At 43.8% G+C, this 24,100-nt stretch overlaps 1 protein-coding gene across 1 annotated transcript in view; it reads left to right on the forward strand.

Moving 5' to 3' along the window:
• The window catches only part of LOC144511734 (sushi, von Willebrand factor type A, EGF and pentraxin domain-containing protein 1-like), a 398,606-nt gene that overhangs the window by 315,432 nt on the left and 59,074 nt on the right, over positions 1–24,100 (forward strand). The window contains exon 23 of the mRNA XM_078241958.1: positions 21,550–21,646. Within this exon, the coding sequence (XP_078098084.1) occupies positions 21,550–21,646 (97 nt within the window). The remainder of the gene's footprint in view (positions 1–21,549; positions 21,647–24,100) is intronic.

Genomic DNA, 24,100 nt, shown 5'->3' on the forward strand with positions numbered 1-24,100 from the left:
TACCCAGTGTAGGGTCTGGTGTAATGTCAATGGTAAGAAGTCTGATAACACCAGGTGAAAGTCCAACAGGTTTATTTGGTAGCAAAAGTCACCAGCTTTCGGAATAGGCTGTTCCTTCGCTAGGTGGGTGGGAGTTCCTGATAGACGTCTTACTGTGTTTACCCCAGTCCAACGCTGGCATCTCCACGTAATGTCAACGGGACAGAACAGCTCTGCCCTCTGTACCCAGTGCAGGGTTTGATGTTAATGTCAATGGGACAGAACAGCTCTGCCCTCTGTACACAGTGTGGGTTTTAATTTGATTTATTATTGTCACATTTATTCGTATACAATGAAAAGTATTGTTTCTTGTGAACTATGCAGACAAAGCATACCTAACATAGAGAAGGAAACAAGAGAGTGCAGAATGTACTGTTACAGTCATAGCTTGGGTGTAGAGAGAGATCAACTTAATGCAAGGTCTTAATTCAAAAGTCTGATGGCAGCAGGGAAGAAGCTGTTCTTGAGTCGATTGGTACGTGTCCTCAGACTTTTGTATCTTTTTCCCGTTGGAAGAAGGTGGAGGAGTGTATGTCTGGGGTGCGTGGGACCTTAATTATGCTGGAGCTTTTCCAAGGCAGAGGGAAGTGTAGACAGAGTCAATGGATGGGAGGCTGGTTTGCGTGATGGACTGGGCTACGTTCACGACTTTTTGTAGTTTTAGTCCCAATGCCAATGGGAGAGAGCAGGTCTCACAGAACTGAATTAAAACTTGTCAGTCACAATATCAATCTATATCTTCCACTTGTCCGTGCCTGCAGTATACACTTTTCTGATCTGTGCTTTTGCATGAAGGTGAGTTTAAGGTCCAAGTGCTGAGATTGATAGAAGCAGTTTGACTTTGTCCTGACTCTATAATTGATGGGAGTGGAACATCAGTCTTGGCTGTTCATGCCGACGGAACTTTCTGGCTCTGCTGCAGGAAATGGAAATTTGGCTGAGTGCCAAATTCTCCGTCCTTGCTTGCAGAGATGGTGGGGTGTGAACCGCCAATAAGATCGTGCCCCTTGAGTCTGAGTCCCCTGACCAAGTGGAGTATGATACTCTCATGCTGCTACTTTAATACCAATTTTTAAATTCATTTTTGGGACATGTGTGTCACTGACTGGCCAACATTTATTGTTCATCCCGAGTCAACCACATTGCTGTGGCTTGAGTCACATGTGTGGTCAGACCAGTTAAAGACGGTAGATTTCCTTCCCTAAAGGACTTTAGTGAACCTGATGGGTTTTTCTGACAATTGACAATAGTTTCATGGTCATCAGTAGATTCTTAATTCCATATTTTTAACAAATTGAATTCAAATTTTACTCTCTGTTATGGTGAGATTCGAAACCGGGTCTCCAAAACATGAGCTGAGTTTCTGGATTAATAGACTAGTGATAATACCACAAGGCCATCGCCTCCCCACGTTTAGTTTCAAACAATGGTAAAATCGCTTTTCACCGATGCTGAGCTTGGAATACTAATACACGTAAGTTGCTTATGACATCTGATTCCAACCTTTCCTCAAACACCAGTTGAAAGCTCAAGATTAATGATCCGACGCATTAACTTTGTTTCTCTCCACAGATGCTGAGTATTTCCAGAATTTTCTGTTTCTCATTACTGGTCTGGCTTAATCATATGCAGTGTTAAAACTAAGTCCGACTTTCCTTAACTCTCCTTTATTTATGGACTGCTCCTTCCCCAATATGGAGTCAGTGTTCGTATGTATGCTGAGGAAACTCCACCAGACATCTCCATTTCTCTTGGGATTTCTGATGTCAGATTGCCAGACTTTATATATTAATTGTGGAGTTGTTTCTAAATTTCAGGAAGATGATTGTTACTGACGACTGTTTTTTAAAAAATGCTACACTTGCCTCTCTGGCATTCTTCATCATTCACACTGTGCCTGGATGTGAAAGTCACTGTAGGTTTGAGATCCATTTCCTAATCGTTGCTGAGACTATTTATGGAACCAATAGAATCCCTATAATGCAGAAGGAGGCCAATCCAGTCTGCACCCACTCTTCAAAAGAGCATCTTATCTGAACACCCCCAGTCTCTTGCTCCCCCTCCACCCAGCCTTATCTCCATAACCCATGCATTTGGCATGGCTAATCCATCTAATCTACACATCTTTGGACTGTGGGAGGAAACCAGAGCACCCGAAAGAAACCCATGCAGACATGGGGAGAACCTACGAACTCCGCACAGACTGTCACCCAAAGCCGGAATCGTACCCAAGTCCCCGGCGCTGTGCCACCGAATGCATTTGCATGGCTTACTGTGAGGGTTTTGGGGATTGTTATGTTGGAGGATAATCTGTAAAGAAGGCTGTGTGTGCCAATTATTTAAAGAAGCTCGGCAAAAATTAATGGAGGCAACTTCTCTGGGAGAGTCTGAGGTAAAAATGTGTGAAGGTGTTAACTGCATACATTTGTAATAATGCCATGGTGATGTGGATTTGTAAGTAAATAGTTTAGTTTTTTAAAAATCGCATTAGGAAATAGATTGGGACTTGGCTTTTCAGCTGTAAATTTGAAAGGGGAGTAAGGGACTTTTGAAAAGGTTTCAAATGTAAACAAGGGAAGGTTATTCAATTTCATTTGACCCAAAAGGAAAGTTGATAAGAATACATGAAAGATTTTTATATTTTGCAAAAATTGGGTTCAGAGGTGGTAAGAGAATGAAATGGACAAAGGATATGTAAGGAGAGATGTTGAGTTGTTGACAGTGTGGGGAAGATATCGTGGGGACAGCTCTGTGCTGAGCAGGTGCAAAATCTGAAAGAGCCATTCAGAAGCCAGTAAAGCCATTGTCAGGAAGCAGTCTTGTCTCTGAATTTTCTTGGATTTTCACAGTGAAGTGGAAGAGTTTGAGAAATTGTGTGCCACACTTTTACTAAAATGACAGCAGTTTTACTTTGGCTAATACTGGATTTGGAGTTCGAAATCTACAAGGAATTGTTGCCAAGAAAGTGTTTCCTTTAATGTTCATAGAAATCATAGAAACCCTACAGTGCAGAAGGAGGCCATTCGGCCCATCGAGTCCGCACCGACCACAATCCCACCCAGGCCCTACCCCCACATATTTACCCACTAATCCCTCTAACCTACGCATCTCAGGACTCTAAGGGGCAACTTTTAACCTGGCCAATCAACCTAACCCGCACATCTTTGGACTTTGTTATATTTTCTTTTGTGGGGAGTGCTATTTTGTAAAACTGTTTCAACTGTGTAACTTTAATCTTGTGTGCTTAAGTTTTCTTTTTGTGAATGCATTTTTTTATTTCTAAAAATCTCAGAAATGTTACTGGAATTCCATGCTCATGGAATCAGTAGTTTTTTTCCCCCCCATAGTTTTCAGAATTCAAAAAAAGGTTATGATCCGTAAGAGAAGATTCTCTCTGGAATTTGGTTTGCTTAGTAGATCTGCTGTGGACATAACACTTGCTTCATCACAATTCTCTTTGTGATTTTGAAATAATGACCTGGATGAGGAAGTGGAAGGATGGGTTGGCAAGTTTGCTGATGACACAAAGGTTGGTGGTGTTGTGGATAGTGTAGAGGGATGTCAGCAGTTGCAATGAGACATAGATAAGATGCAAGACTGGGCGGAGAAATGGCAGATGGACTTCAACCCAGATAAGTGTGTGGTGATTCATTTTGGCAGGTCGAATCGGATGAAAGAATATAATATTAAGGGTAAGACATTTGGCAGTGTGGAAGATCAGAAGGATCTTGGGGTCCGGGTTCATAGGACACTCAAAGCAGCGTCGCACGTAGAGGCTGTAATTAAGAGGGTGTATGGAATACTGGCCTTCATCAATAGAGGAATTGAGTTTAGAAATCCGGAGATAATGCTGCAGCTGTATAGGACCCTGGTCAGACCCCACCTGGAGGATTGTGCCCAGTTCTGGTCGCCTCATTACAGAAAGGATGTGGAAGGCGTAGAAAGGGTGCAGAGGAGATTTACAAGGATGTTGCCTGGATTCGATGGCATGCCTTATGAGGATAGGTTGAGAGAGCTAGGTCTTTTCTCCTTGGAGAGGCGAAGGATGAGAGGTGACCTGATAGAGGTGTATAAGATGTTGAGACGTATTGATGGAGTGGATTCTCAGAGGCTTTTACCCAGGGCTGGAATGGCTGCCACAAGAGGTCACAGGTTTAGGGTGCTGGGGAGTAGGTACAGAGGAGATGTCAGGGGTAAGTTTTTCACTCAGAGGGTGGTGGGTGTGTGGAATCGGCTGCCAGTAGTGGTGGTGAAGCCGGATTCGATAGGGTCTTTTAAGAGACTTTTGGATAAGTTCATGGAAGTTAGTAAGATAGAGGGTTATAGGTAAGCCTAGTAGGTAGGGACATGTTCGACGCAACTTGTGGGCCGAACGACCTGTTTGTGCAGTAGTTTTTCTATGTTCTATGTTCTATCCCCCACTCCAGCAACTGATATGGATGAGTTGCTGGAGTGGGCAGATAGAATCATAGAAACCCTACAGTGCAGAGGGAGGCCATTTGGCAACTCCCATCAATATTTGCTACCCTTTACTGTTTCTTAAGTCCAACCAAACTGATTCCACATCTTGCCCCTTTTTAATTTTAAGATTCCCCTCGCAAATATACTGCTCTTGTATCTTATTAACATTGCTAATCCAACTCCTTTTCCTTTTTTGTCTCTTCTTCCTGAATGATTACTCTTGAACATTCAGTTCCAAGTCTCGAGTCACCCTGTAACTGAGTCTCCAATGGCAATTAAATCAGGATGTGAGGTGACTGGATGTGTTTGCTCAGTCAATTCTTTATTCCTAGGCTCAACAGCATTTGGCACTGGGAGTAATCGAGAGAATACATGATTTTGAAGTCCTGCTTCTAACCATTTAGCCCCTGAAACCTTCTTTTGCGACCTCATTCCCCTTCCCACCTTTGTCATTGGTATTAATGTTGACCATGATCTCTGGTTGTTCAACCTTCTACAGAAGTATATCATACAGCCATGATGTGACAATCCTCGCTCTTGTGGGAGGGGTTTTTAATCACCATTTCTCTGTGACTTTGCTTTCCCTGACATGAAATTGTGGAAGAGTGAAATTTTCCTCCAACTGAGCATTCAGAACATTGCTGTTGTTACTGAATTTTCCAATCTGCAGCCACTCTGACTGAATCGAGTCCTGTGAAGTCTTGATGGAATATGATGCATTATTTCCCAAAGCCCACATCCTAGCCATTGCCAAGACTATTTAGTGCCCTGTCCGACAATTTGCTTTGTCATTTCAACTCAAAGGATTTGGCACTGGTGAGAAAAGCTCAGTGCCTCCAAAATTGTAGAATGAGATTAAGAGACCTGAGGTACTTTACATTTGGGGAGGTGTCTTCTAAATGTCACCTGAATGTACTGGAAAGGAGATTTATTGAAACAATTAACTTTTATTTTAGTTGCAAAAGGTGACTGTGGCAAGCCTCCAGCGTTGGAAAATGGCTCACCAACTGATGAATATATTTCTGAGGCCGTCTTTCCTGTGGGTCCTCGAGTCACTTACAAATGTTACCCAGGTTACGTGTTTCAGGAAGGAGGTTCAAGATATATTATCTGTAGGACAAATTCAACGTGGTCACCATTACGGGCTGTTTGTGAACGTAAGTAATAAACAATTCATTTCTCCTATTCCTCTCCCTCATTGCTTGAATTTCCCATGATCTATTTTCTGTCGATGTCAGTGACTTGTGCTGGAGTTCATTTCCATGTGGTTGAGCAATCTTGCAGGACAGCATCAAAGTGACTATTGTATGAAAGGCTGGATGATGGTAAGGTGCTGAAATATAGGCTTCAATATAACTTGGCTTTGATCATTCCTGGCTGAACATCGCAGGAAACTCCCTGTTGGGTGCTATACTTGTTAGAATTAAACATTAATTTATACTCCACTCTCATTATCTTGTCCATTTATTAAATAATCTGCTAAAACTATTTGTTACCTCTCATGGTCTATTTAGTGGTATGTCTGTAGCTGGAAGTCCGCTTCCCAGCCTTCATTTGTTACCTCCTTGTTTTTGTATCATACATCCCTATTCCTAATGGTCTTATCTATTTATTTAGCTAACTTTGTCCCCTATAAAACTGCACATCAAGATCCCTCTATTCCTGCTCGCCAAGTAAAGCCTATTCACTTCAGATCTATTACCTTCCTCCTTGCTCCCAAAACATTATCCAGAAACCTCCGACCTCAACCGCAGCTGGGATTCTCCAGTTCCGCTGCACTGAATGGTGTTTTGGCTGAGCTCCACTCTTTTACTTACATGACTAAACATGTTCTATAGTTGCTGTGAGAAATGAAACATTTCAGAAATTGGTTTTGATGCCTTTTTGGATTAGGATAAATGTTAGAAGAATCACCTGGATTTGACCGTCCAGTACTTGATGCTAAAATTCTGTAGACACCTAAATGGGCCCCCATTTCAGCCCCCCAAGCATCTGATGAATGGGACTAATTTTGTGCAGACCAGTATTAGTGGGAGCACAAACTACTTTCCACAGTGAAGTTTTTTAAACTAAATAGTGTTATTTTTGAAAATGTTCCAGATATTGTGGATTTGATATCAATCTAAATATATTGTTACACATTGATGAAGAATAACAAGTGAAATCAGGTATCACAAATGAGATGTTAAAATGCTGTGCTCGATGGATGTTTGGGCCGAGATAGAAAATCAGATGAACGATATCACTGCTGTCATTTGGCTTTTGTGACACTGGGTCTACACAAATTTACAAATTGGTCATGTTAATTCATACATGTTAATCCTTGGAAAGAATTGGCATGCTTACCCACAAATGTGAACCTTAAATCATCTGTTTAGATAATGCTCATTGTGTGTCTGAGTCGAATATTTCATAGTGGGCATGATTGATGCAACACAGAATGTGAAACACTCTTCATCATGTACATCTAGTCACTTTTGAAATAATACCATAGTCATTGCAAAGTTGTTAATGTGACTACGTACCATAAATGTCATGGTGCAATATGGAGTCATAGAGGCTTTACAGCATGGAAACAGCCCCTTCGGCCCAACTTGTCCATGCTGCCCATTTTGTTTTAAACCCCTAAGCTATTCCCAATTGCCTGCATTTGGCCCATGTCCCTCTATACCCATGTAACTATCTAAATGTTTTTTAAAAGACAAAATTATACCCACCTCTACTACTACCTCTGGCAGCTTGTTCCAGACACTCATCACTCTCTGTGGAAAAAATTGCCCCTCTGAATACTTTTGTATCTCTCCCCTCTCAGCTTAAACCTATGCCCTCTAGTTTTAGACTCCCCTACCTTTGGGAAAAGATATTGACTATCGAACTGATCTGTGCCCCTCATTATTTTACAGACCTCTATAAGATCACTCCTCAGCCACCTACACTCCAGAGAAAAAAGTCCCAGTCTATCCAGCCCCTCCTTATAACTCAATCCATCAAGACCCGGTAGCATCCTAGTAAATCTTTTCTGCACTCATTCTAGTTTAATAATATCCTTTCTATAATAAGGTGACCAGAATTGCACACAGTATTCCAAGTGTGGCCTTACCAATGTCTTGTACAACTTCAGCAAGACATTCCAACTCCTGTATTCAATGTTCTGACCGATGAAACCAAGCGTGCCAAATGCCTTCTTCACCACTCTGTCCACCTGTGACTCCACTTTCAAGGAGCTATGAACATGTACCCCTAGATCTCTTTGTTCTATAACTCTCCCCAATGCCCTACCATTAACTGAGTAAGTCCTGCCCTGGTTGAATCTACCAAAATGCATCACCTCGCATTTGTCTAAATTAAACTCCATCTGCCATTTGTCAGCCCACTGGCCCAATTGATCAAGATCCCATTACAATTGGAGATAACTTTCTTCACTGTTCACTATGCCACCAATCTTAGTGTCATCTGCAAACTTACTAACCATGCCTCCTATATTCTCATCCAAATCATTAATATAAATGACAAATAACACTGGACCCAGAACTGATCCCTGAGGCACACTGCTGGTCAGAGGCCTCCAGTTTGAAAAACAACTCTCTACAACCACCCTCTGGCTTCTGTGAAGAAGCCAATTTTGTATTAATTTAGACACCTCACCCTGGATCCTGTGAGATTTAACCTTATGCAACAATCTACCATGCGGTACCTTGTCAAAGGCCTTACTAAAGTCCATGTAGATAACATCAACTGCACTGCCCTCATCTACCTTCTTGGTTACCCCTTCAAAAACCTCAATCAAATTTGTGAGACATGATTTTCCACTCACAAAGCCATGCTGACTGTCCCTAATCAATACTTGTGACTCTCAATGCCTGTAGATCCTGTCTCTCAAAATACCTTCCAATAACTTACCCACCACAGATGTGAGGCTCACTGGCCTGTAGTTCCCAGGCTTTCCCCTGCAGCCCCTTTCAAACAAAGGTACAACATTTGCCACTCTCCTTTTAAACAAAGGTACAACATTTGCCACTCTCCTTTTAAACAAAGGTACAACATTTGCCACTCTCCAATCTTCAGGCACCTGTCTGGAGCTCTGCATGACAACGTTCCGATGAGACGGGGGTACGGGAACCGTGGTGCACGAAGGTTGTGATGAACCTGGTGAATAAGAAAAGAGAGGCGTACAGAAGGTTCAGAGAGCTAGGAGGTGTTAAGGATTTAGAGGAGTATACGGGATGTAGGAAGGAGCTTAAGAAGGAAATTAGGAGAGCGAGAAGGGGTCATGAGAAGACCTTGGCGGGTAAGATTAAGGAGAATCCCAAGGCTTTCCACAAATATGTCAAGAGTAAAAGGATGAGATGTGAAGGCATAGGACCCGTAAAAGGTGAAGGGGGAAAAGTTTGTGCGGAACCGTTAGAAATGGCGGAGGTGCTTAATGAATACTTTACCTCGGTATTCACGGTGGAAAGGGATCTGGGTGGTTGTACTGCTGGTTTGCGGTGGACAGAAAGGATCGAGCATGTGGACATAAAGAAAGAGGATGTGTTGGAACTATTGAATGGCATCAAGGTTGGTAAGTCGCCGGGACCGGATGGGATGTACCCCAGGTTACTGTGGGAGGCGAGGGAGGAGATTGCGGAGCCTTTGGCGATGATCTTTGCATCGTCGATGGAGACGGGAGAGGTTCCGGAGGATTGGAGGATTGCAGATGTGGTCCCTATATTCAAGAACGGGAACAGGGACAGCCCGGGAAATTACCGACCGGTGAGTCTAACCTCAGTGGTTGGTAAGTTGATGGAGAGGATCCTGAGAGACAGGATTTATGATCATCTAGAGAAGTTTAGTATGATCAAAAGTAGTCAGCACGGCTTTGTCAAGGGCAGGTCGTGCCTTACGAGCCTGGTTGAGTTCTTTGAAAATGTGACCAAACACATTGACGAAGGAAGAGCGGTGGATGTGGTCTATATGGACTTCAGCAAGGCGTTCGATAAGGTCCCCCATGCAAGACTTCTTGAGAAAGTGAGAGGGCATGGGATCCAAGGGGCTGTTGCCTTGTGGATCCAGAACTGGCTTGCCTGCAGAAGGCAGAGAGTGGCTGTGGAGGGGTCTTTCTCTGCATGGAGGTCAGTGACCAGTGGAGTGCCCCAGGGATCTGTTCTGGGACCCTTGCTGTTTGTCATTTTCATAAATGACCTGGATGAGGAAGTGGAGGGATGGGTTGGTAAGTTTGCTGACGACACCAAGGTAGGTGGTGTTGTGGATAGTTTGGAGGGATGTCAGAAGTTGCAGCGAGACATAGATAGAATGCAAGACTGGGCGGAGAAGTGGCAGATGGACTTCAACCCGGATAAGTGTGTAGTGATCCATTTTGGCAGATCCAATGGGATGAAGCAGCAGTATAATATGAAGGGTACCATTCTTAGCAGTGTAGAGGATCAGAAGGACCTTGGGGTCCGGGTCCATAGGACTCTTAAATCGGCCTCGCAGGTGGAGGATGCGGTCAAGAAGGCGTACGGCGTACTAGCCTTCATTAATCGAGGGATTGAGTTTAGGAGTCGGGAGATAATGCTGCAGCTTTATAGGACCCTGGTTAGACCCCACTTGGAGTACTGCGCGCAGTTCTGGTCACCTCATTACAGGAAAGATGTTGAAGCCATTGAAAGGGTGCAGAGGAGATTTACAAGGATGTTGCCTGGATTGGGGGGCATGCCTTATGAGGATAGGTTGAGGGAGCTTGGTCTCTTCTCCCTGGAGAGACGAAGGATGAGAGGTGACCTGATAGAGGTTTACAAGATGTTGAGAGGTCTGGATAGGGTAGACTCTCAGAGGCTATTTCCAAGGGCTGAAATGGTTGCTACGAGAGGACACAGGTTTAAGGTGCTGGGGGGTAGGTACAGAGGAGATGTCAGGGGTAAGTTTTTCACTCAGAGGGTGGTGGGTGAGTGGAATCGGCTGACGTCGGTGGTGGTGGAGGCAAACTCGTTGGGGTCTTTTAAGAGACTTCTGGATGAGTACATGGGATTTAATGGGATTGAGGGCTATAGATAGGCCTAGAGGTAGGGATATGATCAGCGCAACTTGTGGGCCGAAGGGCCTGTTTGTGCTGTGGCTTTCTATGTTCTATGTTCTATGTTCTCACCGGTGATTATCGATGATTCAAATATCTTGGCTAGGGGACCCGCAATTTCCTCCCTACCCTCGCACAATGTCCTGGGATACACTTCATCAGGTCCCGGGGATTTATCTACCTTGATGTGCTTTAAGACTTCCAGCACCTCCTTCTCTGTAATATGTACACTCCTCAAGACATCACTATTTATTTCCCCAAGTTCCCTAACATCCATGATTTTCTCAACAGTAAATATTCATTTAGGATCTAACCCATCTCTTGTGGATCTGCACGTAGATGACCTTGTTGATCCTTAAGAGGCCCTACTCTCTCCCTTGTTACTCTTTTGCCCTTTATGTATTTGTAGAAGCTTTTTGGATTCTCCTTTGTCTCAGCTGCCAAAACAATCTCGTGTCCCCTTTTTGCCCTCCTGATTTCTCTCTTAACTCTACTCCTACACCCCCTATACTCTTCGAGGGATTCACTTGATCCCAGCTGCCTATGCATGTCATGTGCCTCTTTCTTCTTCTTGACCAGGGTCTCAATATCCTGAGTCATCCAGGGTTCCCGACTTCTGCCAGCCTTGCCCTTCACTCTAAGAGGAATGTGTTTACCCTGAATCCTGGTTAACCCACTTTTGAAAGTGTGCCACTTCCCACAGACTCCCCCAATTAACTTTTGAAAGTTCCTGCCTGATACCATCAAAATTGGCCTTGCCCCAATTTAGGTCTGGCCCAAAGGTTAAAATCCTATCATTCTCCATAGCTATCTTAAAACCAATAGAATTATGGTCACTGGTCCCAAGCGTTACAATGAAGTGTTATGATTGTTCCTGGAGATGACCTCCACATGGCTGGTTAATTCTGTGCTGTTGAGAATTGGCAAGAGTGTAAGCCAGGCAATGCACCCAGTTGCTTATGGGCAAGGCATTCGTAATTGAACGGGGCGGCATGGTAACACAGTGGTTAGCACTACTGCTTCACAGCTCCAGGGACCTAGGTTCGATTCCCGGCTTGGGTCACTGTCTGTGTGGAGTTTGCACTTTCTCCTCGTGTCTGCGTGGATTTCCTCCGGGTGCTCTGGTTTCCTCCCACAGTCCAAAGATGTGTGGGTTAGGTTGATTGGCCATGCAAAAAATTGCCCTTAGTCTCCTGAGATGCGTAGGTTAGAGGGATTAGTGGGTAAATATGTAGGGATATGCGGGTAGGGCCTGAGTGGGTTTGTGGTCGGTGCAGACTCGATGGGCCAAATGGTCTCTTTCTGTACTGTAGGGATTCTATGAACAAGTTTGTTATTGGGCTTTGATAAAGATCTGACTGATGCATCGTTCTTGCTGTGTGTTTTTTTTTTGCACTAATGTTCTGTATTAAAATATCTAAAGTGCATTACAAAGGAATTCAGAATAGTCATTAGAATGCAATTATATTCAATTTAACTAGGTAGATTTGTTGAACTCTCCAGGTATTTGAATAAATTGTGATGCACGCAAGATTTGCTGTATACGTTCACTGCAAGTAATGCAGCCCAAGGGATTCTGTATAATTTCCAGTCCTTTGGTGCATTATGGTTGAAAGGTTGAGCTTTCCACGTTTTGCAGTTGCGATGGCTGCCCAAGCTTTAGTGCAGCCCTAAGGTATAGTCCAGGGCCTTAGAATATGCCAGTCTCCAACAGCGTCATGGACAACACTTTGCACCGGATGACCAACAGATTTCAGGCAGACCTGAAGTTGATTCTGTCGTTGCAGTTTATGCTTTACTCAATTTCCATCTCAGGGAACATCCCGTAGAGCACTGAGTGCTGGACCTCCAAATTGCTTGAGAGGAAACTTGCCAAAAACCGCTGCATCCCTCTCCAGACATTCTTTGTAAAGGCATTTTCCAGGAGTGGAACAATGGTTCCACAAATTGGCGGAGTGGGCAGATGGATGGCAGATGAGGTTCAATGTGGAGAAGTGAGGTGATGCATTTTGATAGGAAGAACATGGGAATTGCAATAAAAAATAAGGGGTAAAATTCTTAAGTGGATGCAGGAGCAGAGAGACCGAGGTGTATATGTGAATAGATTGTTGAAGGTGGCAGGACAAGTGGAGAGAGCTGCTAATGAACTGTACAGTTTCCGAGGCTTCTTTAGGGCATAAGAGTACAAGAGCAAGGAGATTATGGAATGTGATATACTGGAGAGAGTACAGAAGAGGTTTATAAAAATTGTTCTAAGGATGAGAAACTTCAGTTATGAATATAGCTGGGGAGGTTGTGCCTGTTCTCCTTGGAGAGAAGGTGGCTAAGAGGTAATTTGATAGAGATGTTGAAAACCTTGAGAGGTCAGGGATCAGTAGAAGGGAGAAACTGTTTCTGCTTGTAAAAGGATCAAGAATGATGGGGCACAGACTAAAAGATTTACTAAAGAATGTAGTGCGGTGGTATTCCCATATCTCTGCTGCCATTGTCCTGCTAGATGGTAGTTGTTGTGGGTTTGCAAGGGCTGCCTCAGCAGCCTTGAAGCATTCCTGGAGTGGATCTTTTCAATGGTGCACACTGTAGCCACTGTTTGCCAGTGATGGAGGGAGTGAATGTTTGAGGAAGGATGCCAAACAAATGGACTACTTTTGTCCTGGATGTGTTGAGCTGAAGTGGTGTTGGCGTTGCACTCATCCAGGCAAGGGGAGAGTTTCCCATTACACTCCTGACTTGTGTCTTGTATATTGTGGATGAGCTTTAGGGATTCAGGAGGTGAGTTACCCACCACAGGATTCCTAGACTCTGACTTGCTCTTTCAGCCACAGTATTTATATGACGAGTCCTTTTTTTAGTTTCTGGTCAGTGGCAGCCACCAGGATGTTGATGATGAGGGATTGAGGGATGTGAATGGCATTGATTGTCAAAAGGGAGACAATTAGATTCTTTCTGTTGGAGATAGTCATTGCCTGGCACTTAGGTGGTGCAAACACCACTTGTCAGCCCAAGCTTGAATATTGCATTTGGACATGGACTGCTGCAGTATCTGAGGAGTTGCAAATGGTGCTGAACATTGTGCAACAAACATCCCCACTTCTGATCTTGTGTGCCCTTGCTTTATGAAGTTGCTTTGGAAAGTTAAAGCACATGGGATTGCAGGTCATGTCTTGAGATGGATGAAAAGCTTTGATTTGATTTATTATTTCACATGTATTAACATACAGTGCAAAGTGTTGTTTCTTGCGTGCTATACAGACAAAGCATACCATTCATAGAGAAGGAAACGAGAGTGCAGAATGTAATGTTACAGTCATAGCTAGGGTGTAGCGAAAGATCAACTTAGTGCAAGGTAGGTCCACTCAAAAGCAGCAGGGAAGAAGCTGTTCTTGAGTCAGTTGGTACTTCACCTCAGACTTTTGTATCTTTTTCCCGATGGAAGAAAGTGGAAGAGAGAATGTCCTGGGTGCGTGGGGTCCTTAATTATGCTGGCTATTTTGCCAATGCAGCGGGAACTATAGACTGAGTCAATTGATTGGAGGTTGGTTTGCGTGATGGATTGAGCTACATTCACGACCGTTTGTAGTTTCTTGTGGTCTTGGGAAGAGCAAGAGCCATACCCAAGCTGTGATACCACCAGAAAGAATGCTTTGTATGGTACATCTGTAAAAGTAGCTGACATGCCAAATTTCCTTAGTCTTCTGAGAAAGTAGAGGCGTTGGTGGGCTTTCTTAACTATAGTGTCAGCATGGGGGGACCAGGACAGGTTGTTGGTGATTTGGACACTTAAAAGCTTGAAGCAATCGACCCTTTCTACATCGTCCCTATTGATGTAGACAGGGGCATGTTCTCCTTTGCACTTCCTGAAGTTGATGACAATCTCCTTCGTTTTGTTGACATTGAGGGAGAGATTATTGTCACCGTACCAGTTCACCAGATTCTCTATCTCGTACTTGTACTCTGTCTCGTCATTGTTTGAGATCTGTCCCACTCCGGTGGTGTCGTCAACAAACTTGAAAATCGAATTGGAGGGGAATTTTTCCACGCAGTCATAGGTGTATAAGGAGTATAGTAGGAGGCTGAGAATACAGCCTTGTGGGGCACCGGTGTTGTGGATCATCGTGGAGGAGGTGTTGCCTATCCTTACTGATTGTGGTCTGTGATTTAAGAAGTTCAGGATCAGGTGCAGAGGGAGGAGCCGAGGCCCAAGCCACGGAGTCTGGAGATGAGTTTCGTGGGAATAATGGTGTTGAAGGCTGAGCTATAGTCAATAAATAGGAGTCTGACGTAGGTGTCTTTGTTATCTAGGTGTTCCAGGGTTGAGTGCAGGGCCAGGGAGATGGCGTCTGCTGTGGACCTGCTGTGGCGGTAGGCAATCTGTGATAGATCCAGATAGTCCAGGAGGCTGGAATTGATTTGTGTCATGACTCATCTATCGAAGCACTTCATAATGATGGATGCCAGAGCCCTGGACGATAGTCGTTGAGGCAGCAAAGAGTTGGCATAAATGGGTCTTTTTCTAATTGGCAGTCAGTGACTAATGGGTTTTTAATTCCTTCGTGGGACATGGGAATTGCTGGCTGGCCACCATTTGTTGCCCTTGAGAAGGTGCTGGTGAGCTGCCTTCTTGAATCACTGCAGTCCATGTGCTGTGGGTTGACGCACAATGTTGTTAGGGAGGAAATTCCAGGGTTTTGACCCAGTGACTGCGATGAAATGGTGATATATTTCCAAGTCTGGATAGTGAGTGGCTTGGAGGGGAACTTGCAGGTGGTGGTGTTCCCATGTATCTGCTGCCCTTGTCCTTCTGAGATGGAAGTGGTCATGGGTTTGGAAGGTGCTGTCTAAAGATCTTTGGTGAATTGCTGCAGTGCATCTTGTAGATTGTACACACTGCTGCCACTGAGCGTCGGTGGTGGAGGGAGTGGTGTTTGTAGATGTGGTGCCAAGCTTCTTGAGTGTTGTTGGAGCGGCACCCATCCAGGCAAGTGGGGAGTATTCCACCAATGGTGGATAGGCTTTGGGAAGTCAGGAGGTGAGTTACTTGCTGCAGTATTCCTCGCCTCTGACCTACTCATGTAGCCACTGTGTTTATATGGTGAGTCCAGTTGAGTTTTTGGTCAATGGTCACCCCAAGGATGTTGACAGTGGGGGATTCAGTGATGGTAACACCATTTAATGTCAAAGGGCGGTGGTTAGTGTCTCCTATTGGTGATGGTCATTGCCTGGCATTTGTGTGGCATGAATGTTACTTGCCACTTGTCATCCCAAGCCTGGATATTGTCCAGATCTTGTTCATTTGAACATGGACTGCTTCAGTATCTGAGGAGTCGCGAATGGTGCTGAACATTGTGCAATCATCAGCGAACATCCCTACTTCTGACCTTATGATCGAGGGAAGATTATTGATAAAGCAACTGAAGATTGTTGGGCCTCGTTCAGATTGATGTGGAGATGCCGGCGTTAGACTGGGGTGAACACAGTAAGAGTTTTACCAACACCAGGTTAAAGTCCAACAGGTTTATTTGGTAGCAAATGGCATTTGCTACCAAATAAACCTGTTGGACTTTAACCTGGTGTTGTTAAAGGTCTTACTAGTTCAGGTTGCACAGGGATCTGTGCGAGGACCCCAACTGTTCACATTATATATTAATGATTTGGAAGAGGAAACAATGTATTATCTCCAAATTTGCAGATGATTCAAAATTGGGTGGGAGGGTGAGCTGTGAGGAGGATGCAGAGATGCTTCAGTGTGATTTTGACAGGCTGAGTGTGTGGGCATGTGCATGGCAGATGCAATATAATGTGGATAAATGTGAGGTTATCCACTTTGGTAGCAATGATAGGTAGACAGATTATTACTTGAATGTATGTAAATTGAGAGACACTCAACGAAACCTTGGAGTCCTTGCGCATCAGCGCGCAGGTACAGCAGGCAGTAAAGAAGCAAATGGTATGTTGGCCTTCATAGCGAGAGGATTTGAGTATGGGGATGTTCTGCTGTAATTATATTGGGCATTGGTGAGGCCACACATGGAGTATTGTGTGCAGTTTTGGTGTCCTTATCTGAAGTAGGATGTCCTTGCTGTAGAGGGAGTACAGCAAAGGTTTACCAGGCTGATTCCTGGGATGGCAGGTCTGTCATATGGGGAGACACTAAGTTGGTTAGGATTATATTCACTGGAGTTTAGAAGAGTGAGAGGGGATCTCATAGAAACTTATAAAATTCTAATAGGGTTCGACAGGGTAGATACGGAAAGAATACTTCCGCTGGCGGGGGAGTCCAGAACTAGGGGTCATAGTTTGAGGATAAGGGGTAAACCTTTTAGAACTGAGGTGAGAAGAAATTTCTTTACCCAGAGAGTGGTGAATGTGTGGAGTTCACTACCACAGAATGTAGTTGTGGCCAAAATGTCTGATTTCAAGAAAAAAATAGATATAAGTCTGGGGCTGAAGGGATATGGGGGGAAGCAGGGAATCAGGATATTGAATTCGATGATCCAAATGAATGGCGGAGCAGGCTTGAAGGACCGACTGGTCCACTCCTGTTTCTCTGTGTGTACGAGTAAAAAGAAAGATATACAGGCATAAATCAGGAGAATTTGGGAAGCCTGCACGTGGGCAATGGTCAAATGTCTTGTTTGACGCACAGAAATCCTGATACGCCACGGGCTGAAAGTTGCACACCAATGCTTTGCAGTGTACTCTCTGTGCAGTCTCACCAAGAAAATTACAGCAATACGTCTTTACTCCTGTGCTCCAGTCCCCTTTTTGGCTGAGAATTTAGGAGGCGTGGTTCGTAAGTTTGCAGATGACACCAAGATGGGTGGCATAGTGGACAGTGAAGAAGGTTATCTAGGATTGCAATGGGATCTTGATCAATTGGGCCAATGAATGGCAGATGGACTTTAATTTAGATAAATGTGAGGTGATGCATTTTGGTAGATTGAATCCGGGCAGGAGCTACTCAGTTAATGGTGGGACATTGGGGGAGTTACAGAACAAAGAGATCTCGGGGTACAGGTTCATAGCTCCTTGAAAGTGGAGTCACAGGTGGACAGTGTGGTAAAGAAGACATTTGGCATGCTTGGTTTCATTAGTCAGAACATTGAATACAGGAGTTGGGACGTCTTGTTGAAATTGTCCAAGACATTGGTAAAGTCACACTTGGAATACTGTGTACAGTTCTGGTCACCCTGTTATAGAAAGGATATTATTAAACTAGAAAGAGTGCCAAAAAGATTTACTAGGATGGTACCAGGACTTGATTGTTTGAGTTATAAAGAGAGGCTGCATCGAATGGGACTTTTTCCTGTGGAGCGTCTGAGGCTTAGGGGTGATCTTATAGAAGTCTATAAAATAATGAGGGGCATAGTTCAGCCAGGTAGTCAATATCTTTTCCCAAAGGAGTCTAAAACTAGAGGACATAGGTTTAAGGCGAGAGGGCATTTAAAGTTCCTTATACTCCACGCAGACGGGTCTCGGATGCCACTTATAGCTGTGGGTGTCTCTTTCCTGCCAGGGTTCAACCCACAACCCGGAAGTGTCACGCTGGGTCAGCTTCTCAAGAGAGGACAAAAGACTCTGTTTATTCCTGACCAGTGACCTCACCCTTATGCCACACGGGTTACCCTGGCTGCTACCGATGACCATATGGCTCTCTTTCTTGGAGGTAGTAAAATACAACCCAGAAGTGCCACACTGGGACAGCTTCACAGAGAGAGAGAGGGACCACTGTTTATTCCTGACCAGTAGACCCCCTTGAGTGAGCAGTTTCGAAGTGCTCGGCCCCTTTAAGGTTCTGTACACCAGAATTATGTTCTGGCTTTTTAGTGACTCACCAAGATGGACGATAGAGAGAGACTCGTCAAAGTTAGTTACAAAATAATTTATTCAAGAATAATTCCAACCAAACTCAGTCAATAAAACACAGACACTACAATACTATGCTGTGGAAAGAAAACTCTAACGGCACAATGTAAATTCTTAACATTACACAATTTATACAAAAACAAGAAGAATCCTAGACCCCTCCTCAACTTGTACCTTATTGGGGGATGTCTGAAGGCTGAGAGAATATACTCTCCGCTCCTCAGATCGTTTTATAACCAATGGTCCTTTATGCTGCTGAGAAAATAGTTGATGTCTTGCCTTGCTGCTGGATGTTCCTTGTTCTTTTCCCTGCCACGAAGTAATTGTCTGCCTGGACACCTAAATCCACTTCTTTCTGACGTCCCACAACTCTCCCACACTGTTTTTCATGGTACTTCTTGCTGAGTTAACTGATGAAAGGCTAACCACCTCTCCTCCTTGTGTCCTCTTGGCCAGAGTTCAATATTTTTAAAAAGGCAATTCCCTGAATCAAATTGGCTGACTCCTCCCATCGGTCAGTTTCAAAACAATGGGTTGCAAAGTGCTTACAGGATGGAACTGATTTGATCAGTTTCAATGACAAAGAGCCCAAACTGTTTTAGGAGGTATCTGATGGGTTGCTAAGTGTCCCAAGGTGGTTTCCTGGAACTGCTAAATGTTTTCCCATGATTCAAAAAGCTGGAGTAAAACTCGTTACCACTTCCATTGCCTATCCTGTAGTTGCTGGTGGCGTTTGCTACCAAATAAACCTGTTGGCTTTAACCTGGTGGTGTTAGACTCCTTACTGTGTTTACCCCAGTCCAACGCCGGCATTTCCACATCACCTCTCCTGTAGTTGGTCAGAGTTATCGACACCCCTCTGCATAATCTTTTCAGATAGCTTTGCCACGACTCATGGCCCCCTTTGTTCACTCCTTGGATGGTCTGCTGGTGTTGTATATTCCGATGTCTGGTTTGCAGCCATTTTGCTTGAATGTAACCTTTTAAAATAATACTGTCTTTAAAATGTCTGTTGTTCCACTTGAAATTGGCCATGTTGCATCAGGCATAGCATAATGTCCTTGTATCCGATGGCGTTTATCCAAATGATGGATTTGCTCCATCTTACAGGGAGAGATATAAAAGAGTCCAGAGGAGCAATCTTTTCAGAGGGTGGTGAGTGTCTGGAACGAGCTGCCAGAGGCAGTCGTGGAGGTGGGTACATTTAAAAAGCATTTTGAAGTTACATGGGCATAAAGGGATATGGGATAATGCGAGCAATTAGGAGTGGCTTAGTTGTTAAAAACTGGGCGACACGTGCGTTATAGGCCTCCATTTGAGAGGTTAAACCGATTCTGCATTTGTTAAGTTCCTGTGACCAGGTGTTTAAAAATGCCAAATACTGATGCTGTGAATCTGAAATAAAACCAAAAATGCTGAATGCGCCCGACAGGGTTTCTGAGAGAGAATTGTTTCAGGAGGAATGGATTATTGACTTGAAATCTTAACTGTGTTTCTTGTTTGATTTGCAAAATGCTTTTCTCAGTGTCCTGTGCCACGGCATTAAAAATGGATTAGCCAGTCAAGTCATCTCAAGTCTGTGGGAGCTTTTGTATAGAATGGACAATATATTTTGTTTTGAAGAACAGTGGCAGCACATAATCTTCACTGCTTACAAACACCCACAGAGTTTCACATCCCTCATTGTAAGAGGCTATATAAACGCAAGTCTTTCTTTTTGTGATTAGTAAGTGTTGAATTATTTCACATCTGAGATTAATTAATCTGGCCATTATTGCTATGCCTTTCATGGATCGAACCATTGTTACAGTTAAAGCTGGAGCTTTCAGTGGAATTTGGATTCACTGGTAAACACCTTAATTGCATGTATGTCTTAGTCATGATTGGATGGAATATAGAAACCTGGAAAATAGATGCAGTAGTAGGTCATTCGGCCCTTCGATCCTGCACCACCATTCAGTATTGTCATGGCTCATCATGCACTTTCAGTATCCCACCCCCACTTTCTCCATATCCCTTGATCCCTATAGCCACAAGGGCCATGTCCAGCTCCCTCTTGAACATATGTAATGAACTGGCCCCAGCAGCTTTCTGTGAAAAGAATTCCACAGGTTCACAACTGAGTGAAGAAGTTCTTCCTCATCTCAGTCCTGAGTGGCTTAACCCTTATTCTTTGACCATGACCCCTAGTTCTGGACTTCCCCAACATCGGGAACATTCTTCCTGCATCTAGCCTGTCCAGTCCCATCAGGATTTTATGTTTCTATGAGATCCCCTCTCATTCTTCTCAATTGCAGTGAGTACAAGCCCAATCGATCCAGCCTCTCCATGTCACTCCTGCCATTCCAGGAATCAGTCTGGTAAACCTTCGCTGGACTCCCTCAACAGCAAGAATGTCCTTCCTCGGACTCGGAGACCAAAGCTGCACACAATACTCAAGGCATGGCCTCACCAAGGTCCTGTATACTCCTATCCTCAAATCCTCTTGCTATGAAGGCCAGCATGCCATTAGCTTTACTCACTGCCTGCTGTACCTGCATGCAAACCTTAAGCGACTGTTCATCCATGACGCGCAGATCACGTTGTACTTCCCATTTTCCGAAACTGCCACGATTCAGATAATAATCTTCTTTCCTGTCTTTGCCACCAAAGTGGAAAACCTCACATTTATCCACATTATATTGTATTTGCCCACTCAGCCAGCCTGTCCAAGTCACCCTGTTGCCTCTTGGCAGACTACACACAGCTTAGTGTCATCTGCAAATGACATCCAGCTTAGTGTCATCTGCAAATTTGGAGATATTGCATTTAATTCCTTCGTCCAAATCATTAATGTATATTGCTGAATAGCTATTGCCAAGCACTGAACCCTGTGGTACTCCATTAGTCACTACATGACAATCTGAAAAGGACCCGTTTATTCCGACACTGTGCTTTCTGTCTGCCAATATGTACTCTATTTTAAATCTTTAATTTGTGTTGCCAAGAAGACTTTAGTGTTGAATATCAAGCACCGAAGAATTGGGGGGAACTATAGTCTGAAAAAGATCATGCAATATTTTCATAAAAATTAAACTGGCCCCATTGGGGAATATGGGGTATTTTACCATCTCAACATTTTTTTCCAGCAAGAAATTGTGGTAATCCTGGGAAGATTCAGAATGGATATTATCTTGTAACAGGTACCACTTTAGGAAGTCGAGTTACTTTTTATTGTGATGAAGGGTAAGTGTCCAATTTATCAAATACTAAATAAGGTTCCTCACTGTAAGTGAACAATTTTAATTTGTTCAAATTTTGAGTTGAGGTCTGTCATGGTATCGTGTTGCACCATGGGAAGGAAACCTTCTTTCACCTTGTCAGACAAAGAACAATCATGCATCTTTCTTGATTTGAAAAGCAGCATTAATGAAGGAACGAAATGCTACATTTCAAAACTGAACCCCAAGATTGTGGCTAACCCAGAAGCATGTGAAATCACGGGAGAAGTCATTGGCTCCATGTCCCAACACCATCACGCACTTTAAAAGGCTCACTTTATTCTTGGTGATGATTTCTGTGTTGTTTCTGAATGTGGCCGTTCCTGATCTGACCTGATCAATAGCATATTTGTTCAATTTTAAATCAGCCCTGACGCTTCATTCTTCCCTGGATCAAGGTTGCGGATGAACCTTAAAGGCCGCCTGGCCAATTGACCCCACCCACCATGTATAAAAGCTGACAGGCCATGCAAAATTGAGTTCAATTGGCCACTTTCTGGGCTAAATTGCCTGTTAAATTTTGGTAGGTGTGCATTCGACTCATGCATGGCCGCCAACCGAAACATAGCGTGGGTGCATGATGGCATTGGGACACGGAGCCAATGTCTTCTCCCGTGATTTCACATGCTTCTGGGTTAATCACGCCAGGCAAAGTAAAATTGCAGCCCATAAATTTTCACCCTTTAATAACTGCATTGTGTCCAAATTTCATCAATTAGATACTGTGACAACTCATTTTAAAGGAATACATAATCTTGGGGGTTCAGTATTGAAATGTAGTATTTGATTCATTCATTAATGCTACTTTTCATATGAGGCCAGATGCATGAATATCCTTTTTCTGGCAAGATCCAAAAATCCAGCCTGTGGTCATGAATAATATGGGCAGGAGGAGTCATTCGGCGCAATGAACCTGCTCTGCCTGTTGATGAACATAATGTGGAGATGCCGGTGTTGGATTGGTGTGGGCACAGTAAGAGGTCTCACAACACCTAGTTAAAGTCCAACAGGTTTATTTGAAATCACGAGCTTTAGGAGCACTGCTCCTTCATCAGGTGAGCAGCCTGCTTGAGCCATTGCAATCCAGATGGTATAGGTACACCCACTGTGCTGTTCGGGATCATGGCCTGAACAAGCAAATCAGCAGTCATTACCATGCTTGCTGATTGTTAAATTTCCTCTGAAATGCTCTGGCTTAATTCATCAAACTTTTACAAAGCCAATAAAAAGGGGGAAGAAAACCAGACGGGCTATCTGGCCTCGATGTAGGCATTGGAAATGACGAGAGCAAACCCAACTCAGGTGACCCTAAAAGGACCTCCTTACTAACATCTGGGAGCTCGTGCCAAAATCGGGAGAGATGTGTCACAGAGTAGAAAAGCAAAAGCCTGAATTGTACTTTACAGCTCCTGCCGTTTTCCCCTGCTGCCCCATCACAATCATCAGGTATGTCCTGTCCCACTGGCAGTTAAACCCAGCAAAGGTGGTGGCACAATAGAAGGTAATTGCCCTGGGAGTACTCAGGATTGACTCTGGACCCTATAGAATCTCATGGGATCAAATCAAATGTGGGCAATGAAACCTTTTGTTGTGTTGATTACCACACACTGACCCCACTCATCTGATAAATTGGTCATGTACTCTGGTGGGAGTGCACCATACACTTGCAATAAAGTCTAACATTTCATCTGACTTCTTACAGTTTACTGTATCTGTCGGATCTTTTTGTGATTATTGTGGAACACCCTGATGCCATTTACTGCAGTATTCAGTCTCTCCCCACTTAAATATTCAGCTTTTCTGTTCTGTCCACAATAGTGGACAAACTTGTATTTTCCCACTTTATACCCCATCTGCCAAACATTGTTTTTCCCATCACTTAACCGATCCCGATTCCTTTGCAGATTTTTTTTTGTATGCTGCTCACAATTTTTAACTTCCTACCTTTTGTCCTGCAAATCAAGATATCGTATATTCATCTCTTCTTCTGAATAGATTGTAAAAGTTGTGGTCCAGCCCTGATTTCTGTGGCACCCCACTAGTTAAAGCAACCTGAAAATGACTCATTTATCCTGAATGTTTGTTTAGTTATCCAATTCTCTATCCAAGCTAATATATTGCCCTCAATTCCATGGATTGTTCTGCAGGGAACATGTGTTCAGGAAATGTAAATTAACAAATCTTTTAAGAACATAAGAACATAAGAAATAGGAGCAGGAGTAGGCCATCTAGCCCCTCGAGCCTGCCCCGCCATTCAATAAGATCATGGCTGATCTGACGTGGATCAGTACCACTTACCCGCCTGATCCCCATAACCCTTAATTCCCTTACCGATCAGGAATCCATCCATCCGCGCTTTAAACATATTCAGCGAGGTAGCCTCCACCACCTCAGTGGGCAGAGAATTCCAGAGATTCAC

The sequence above is a fragment of the Mustelus asterias genome, chromosome 25 (genome assembly GCF_964213995.1).
Source record: "Mustelus asterias chromosome 25, sMusAst1.hap1.1, whole genome shotgun sequence".
Taxonomy (NCBI): Eukaryota; Metazoa; Chordata; class Chondrichthyes; order Carcharhiniformes; family Triakidae; genus Mustelus; species Mustelus asterias.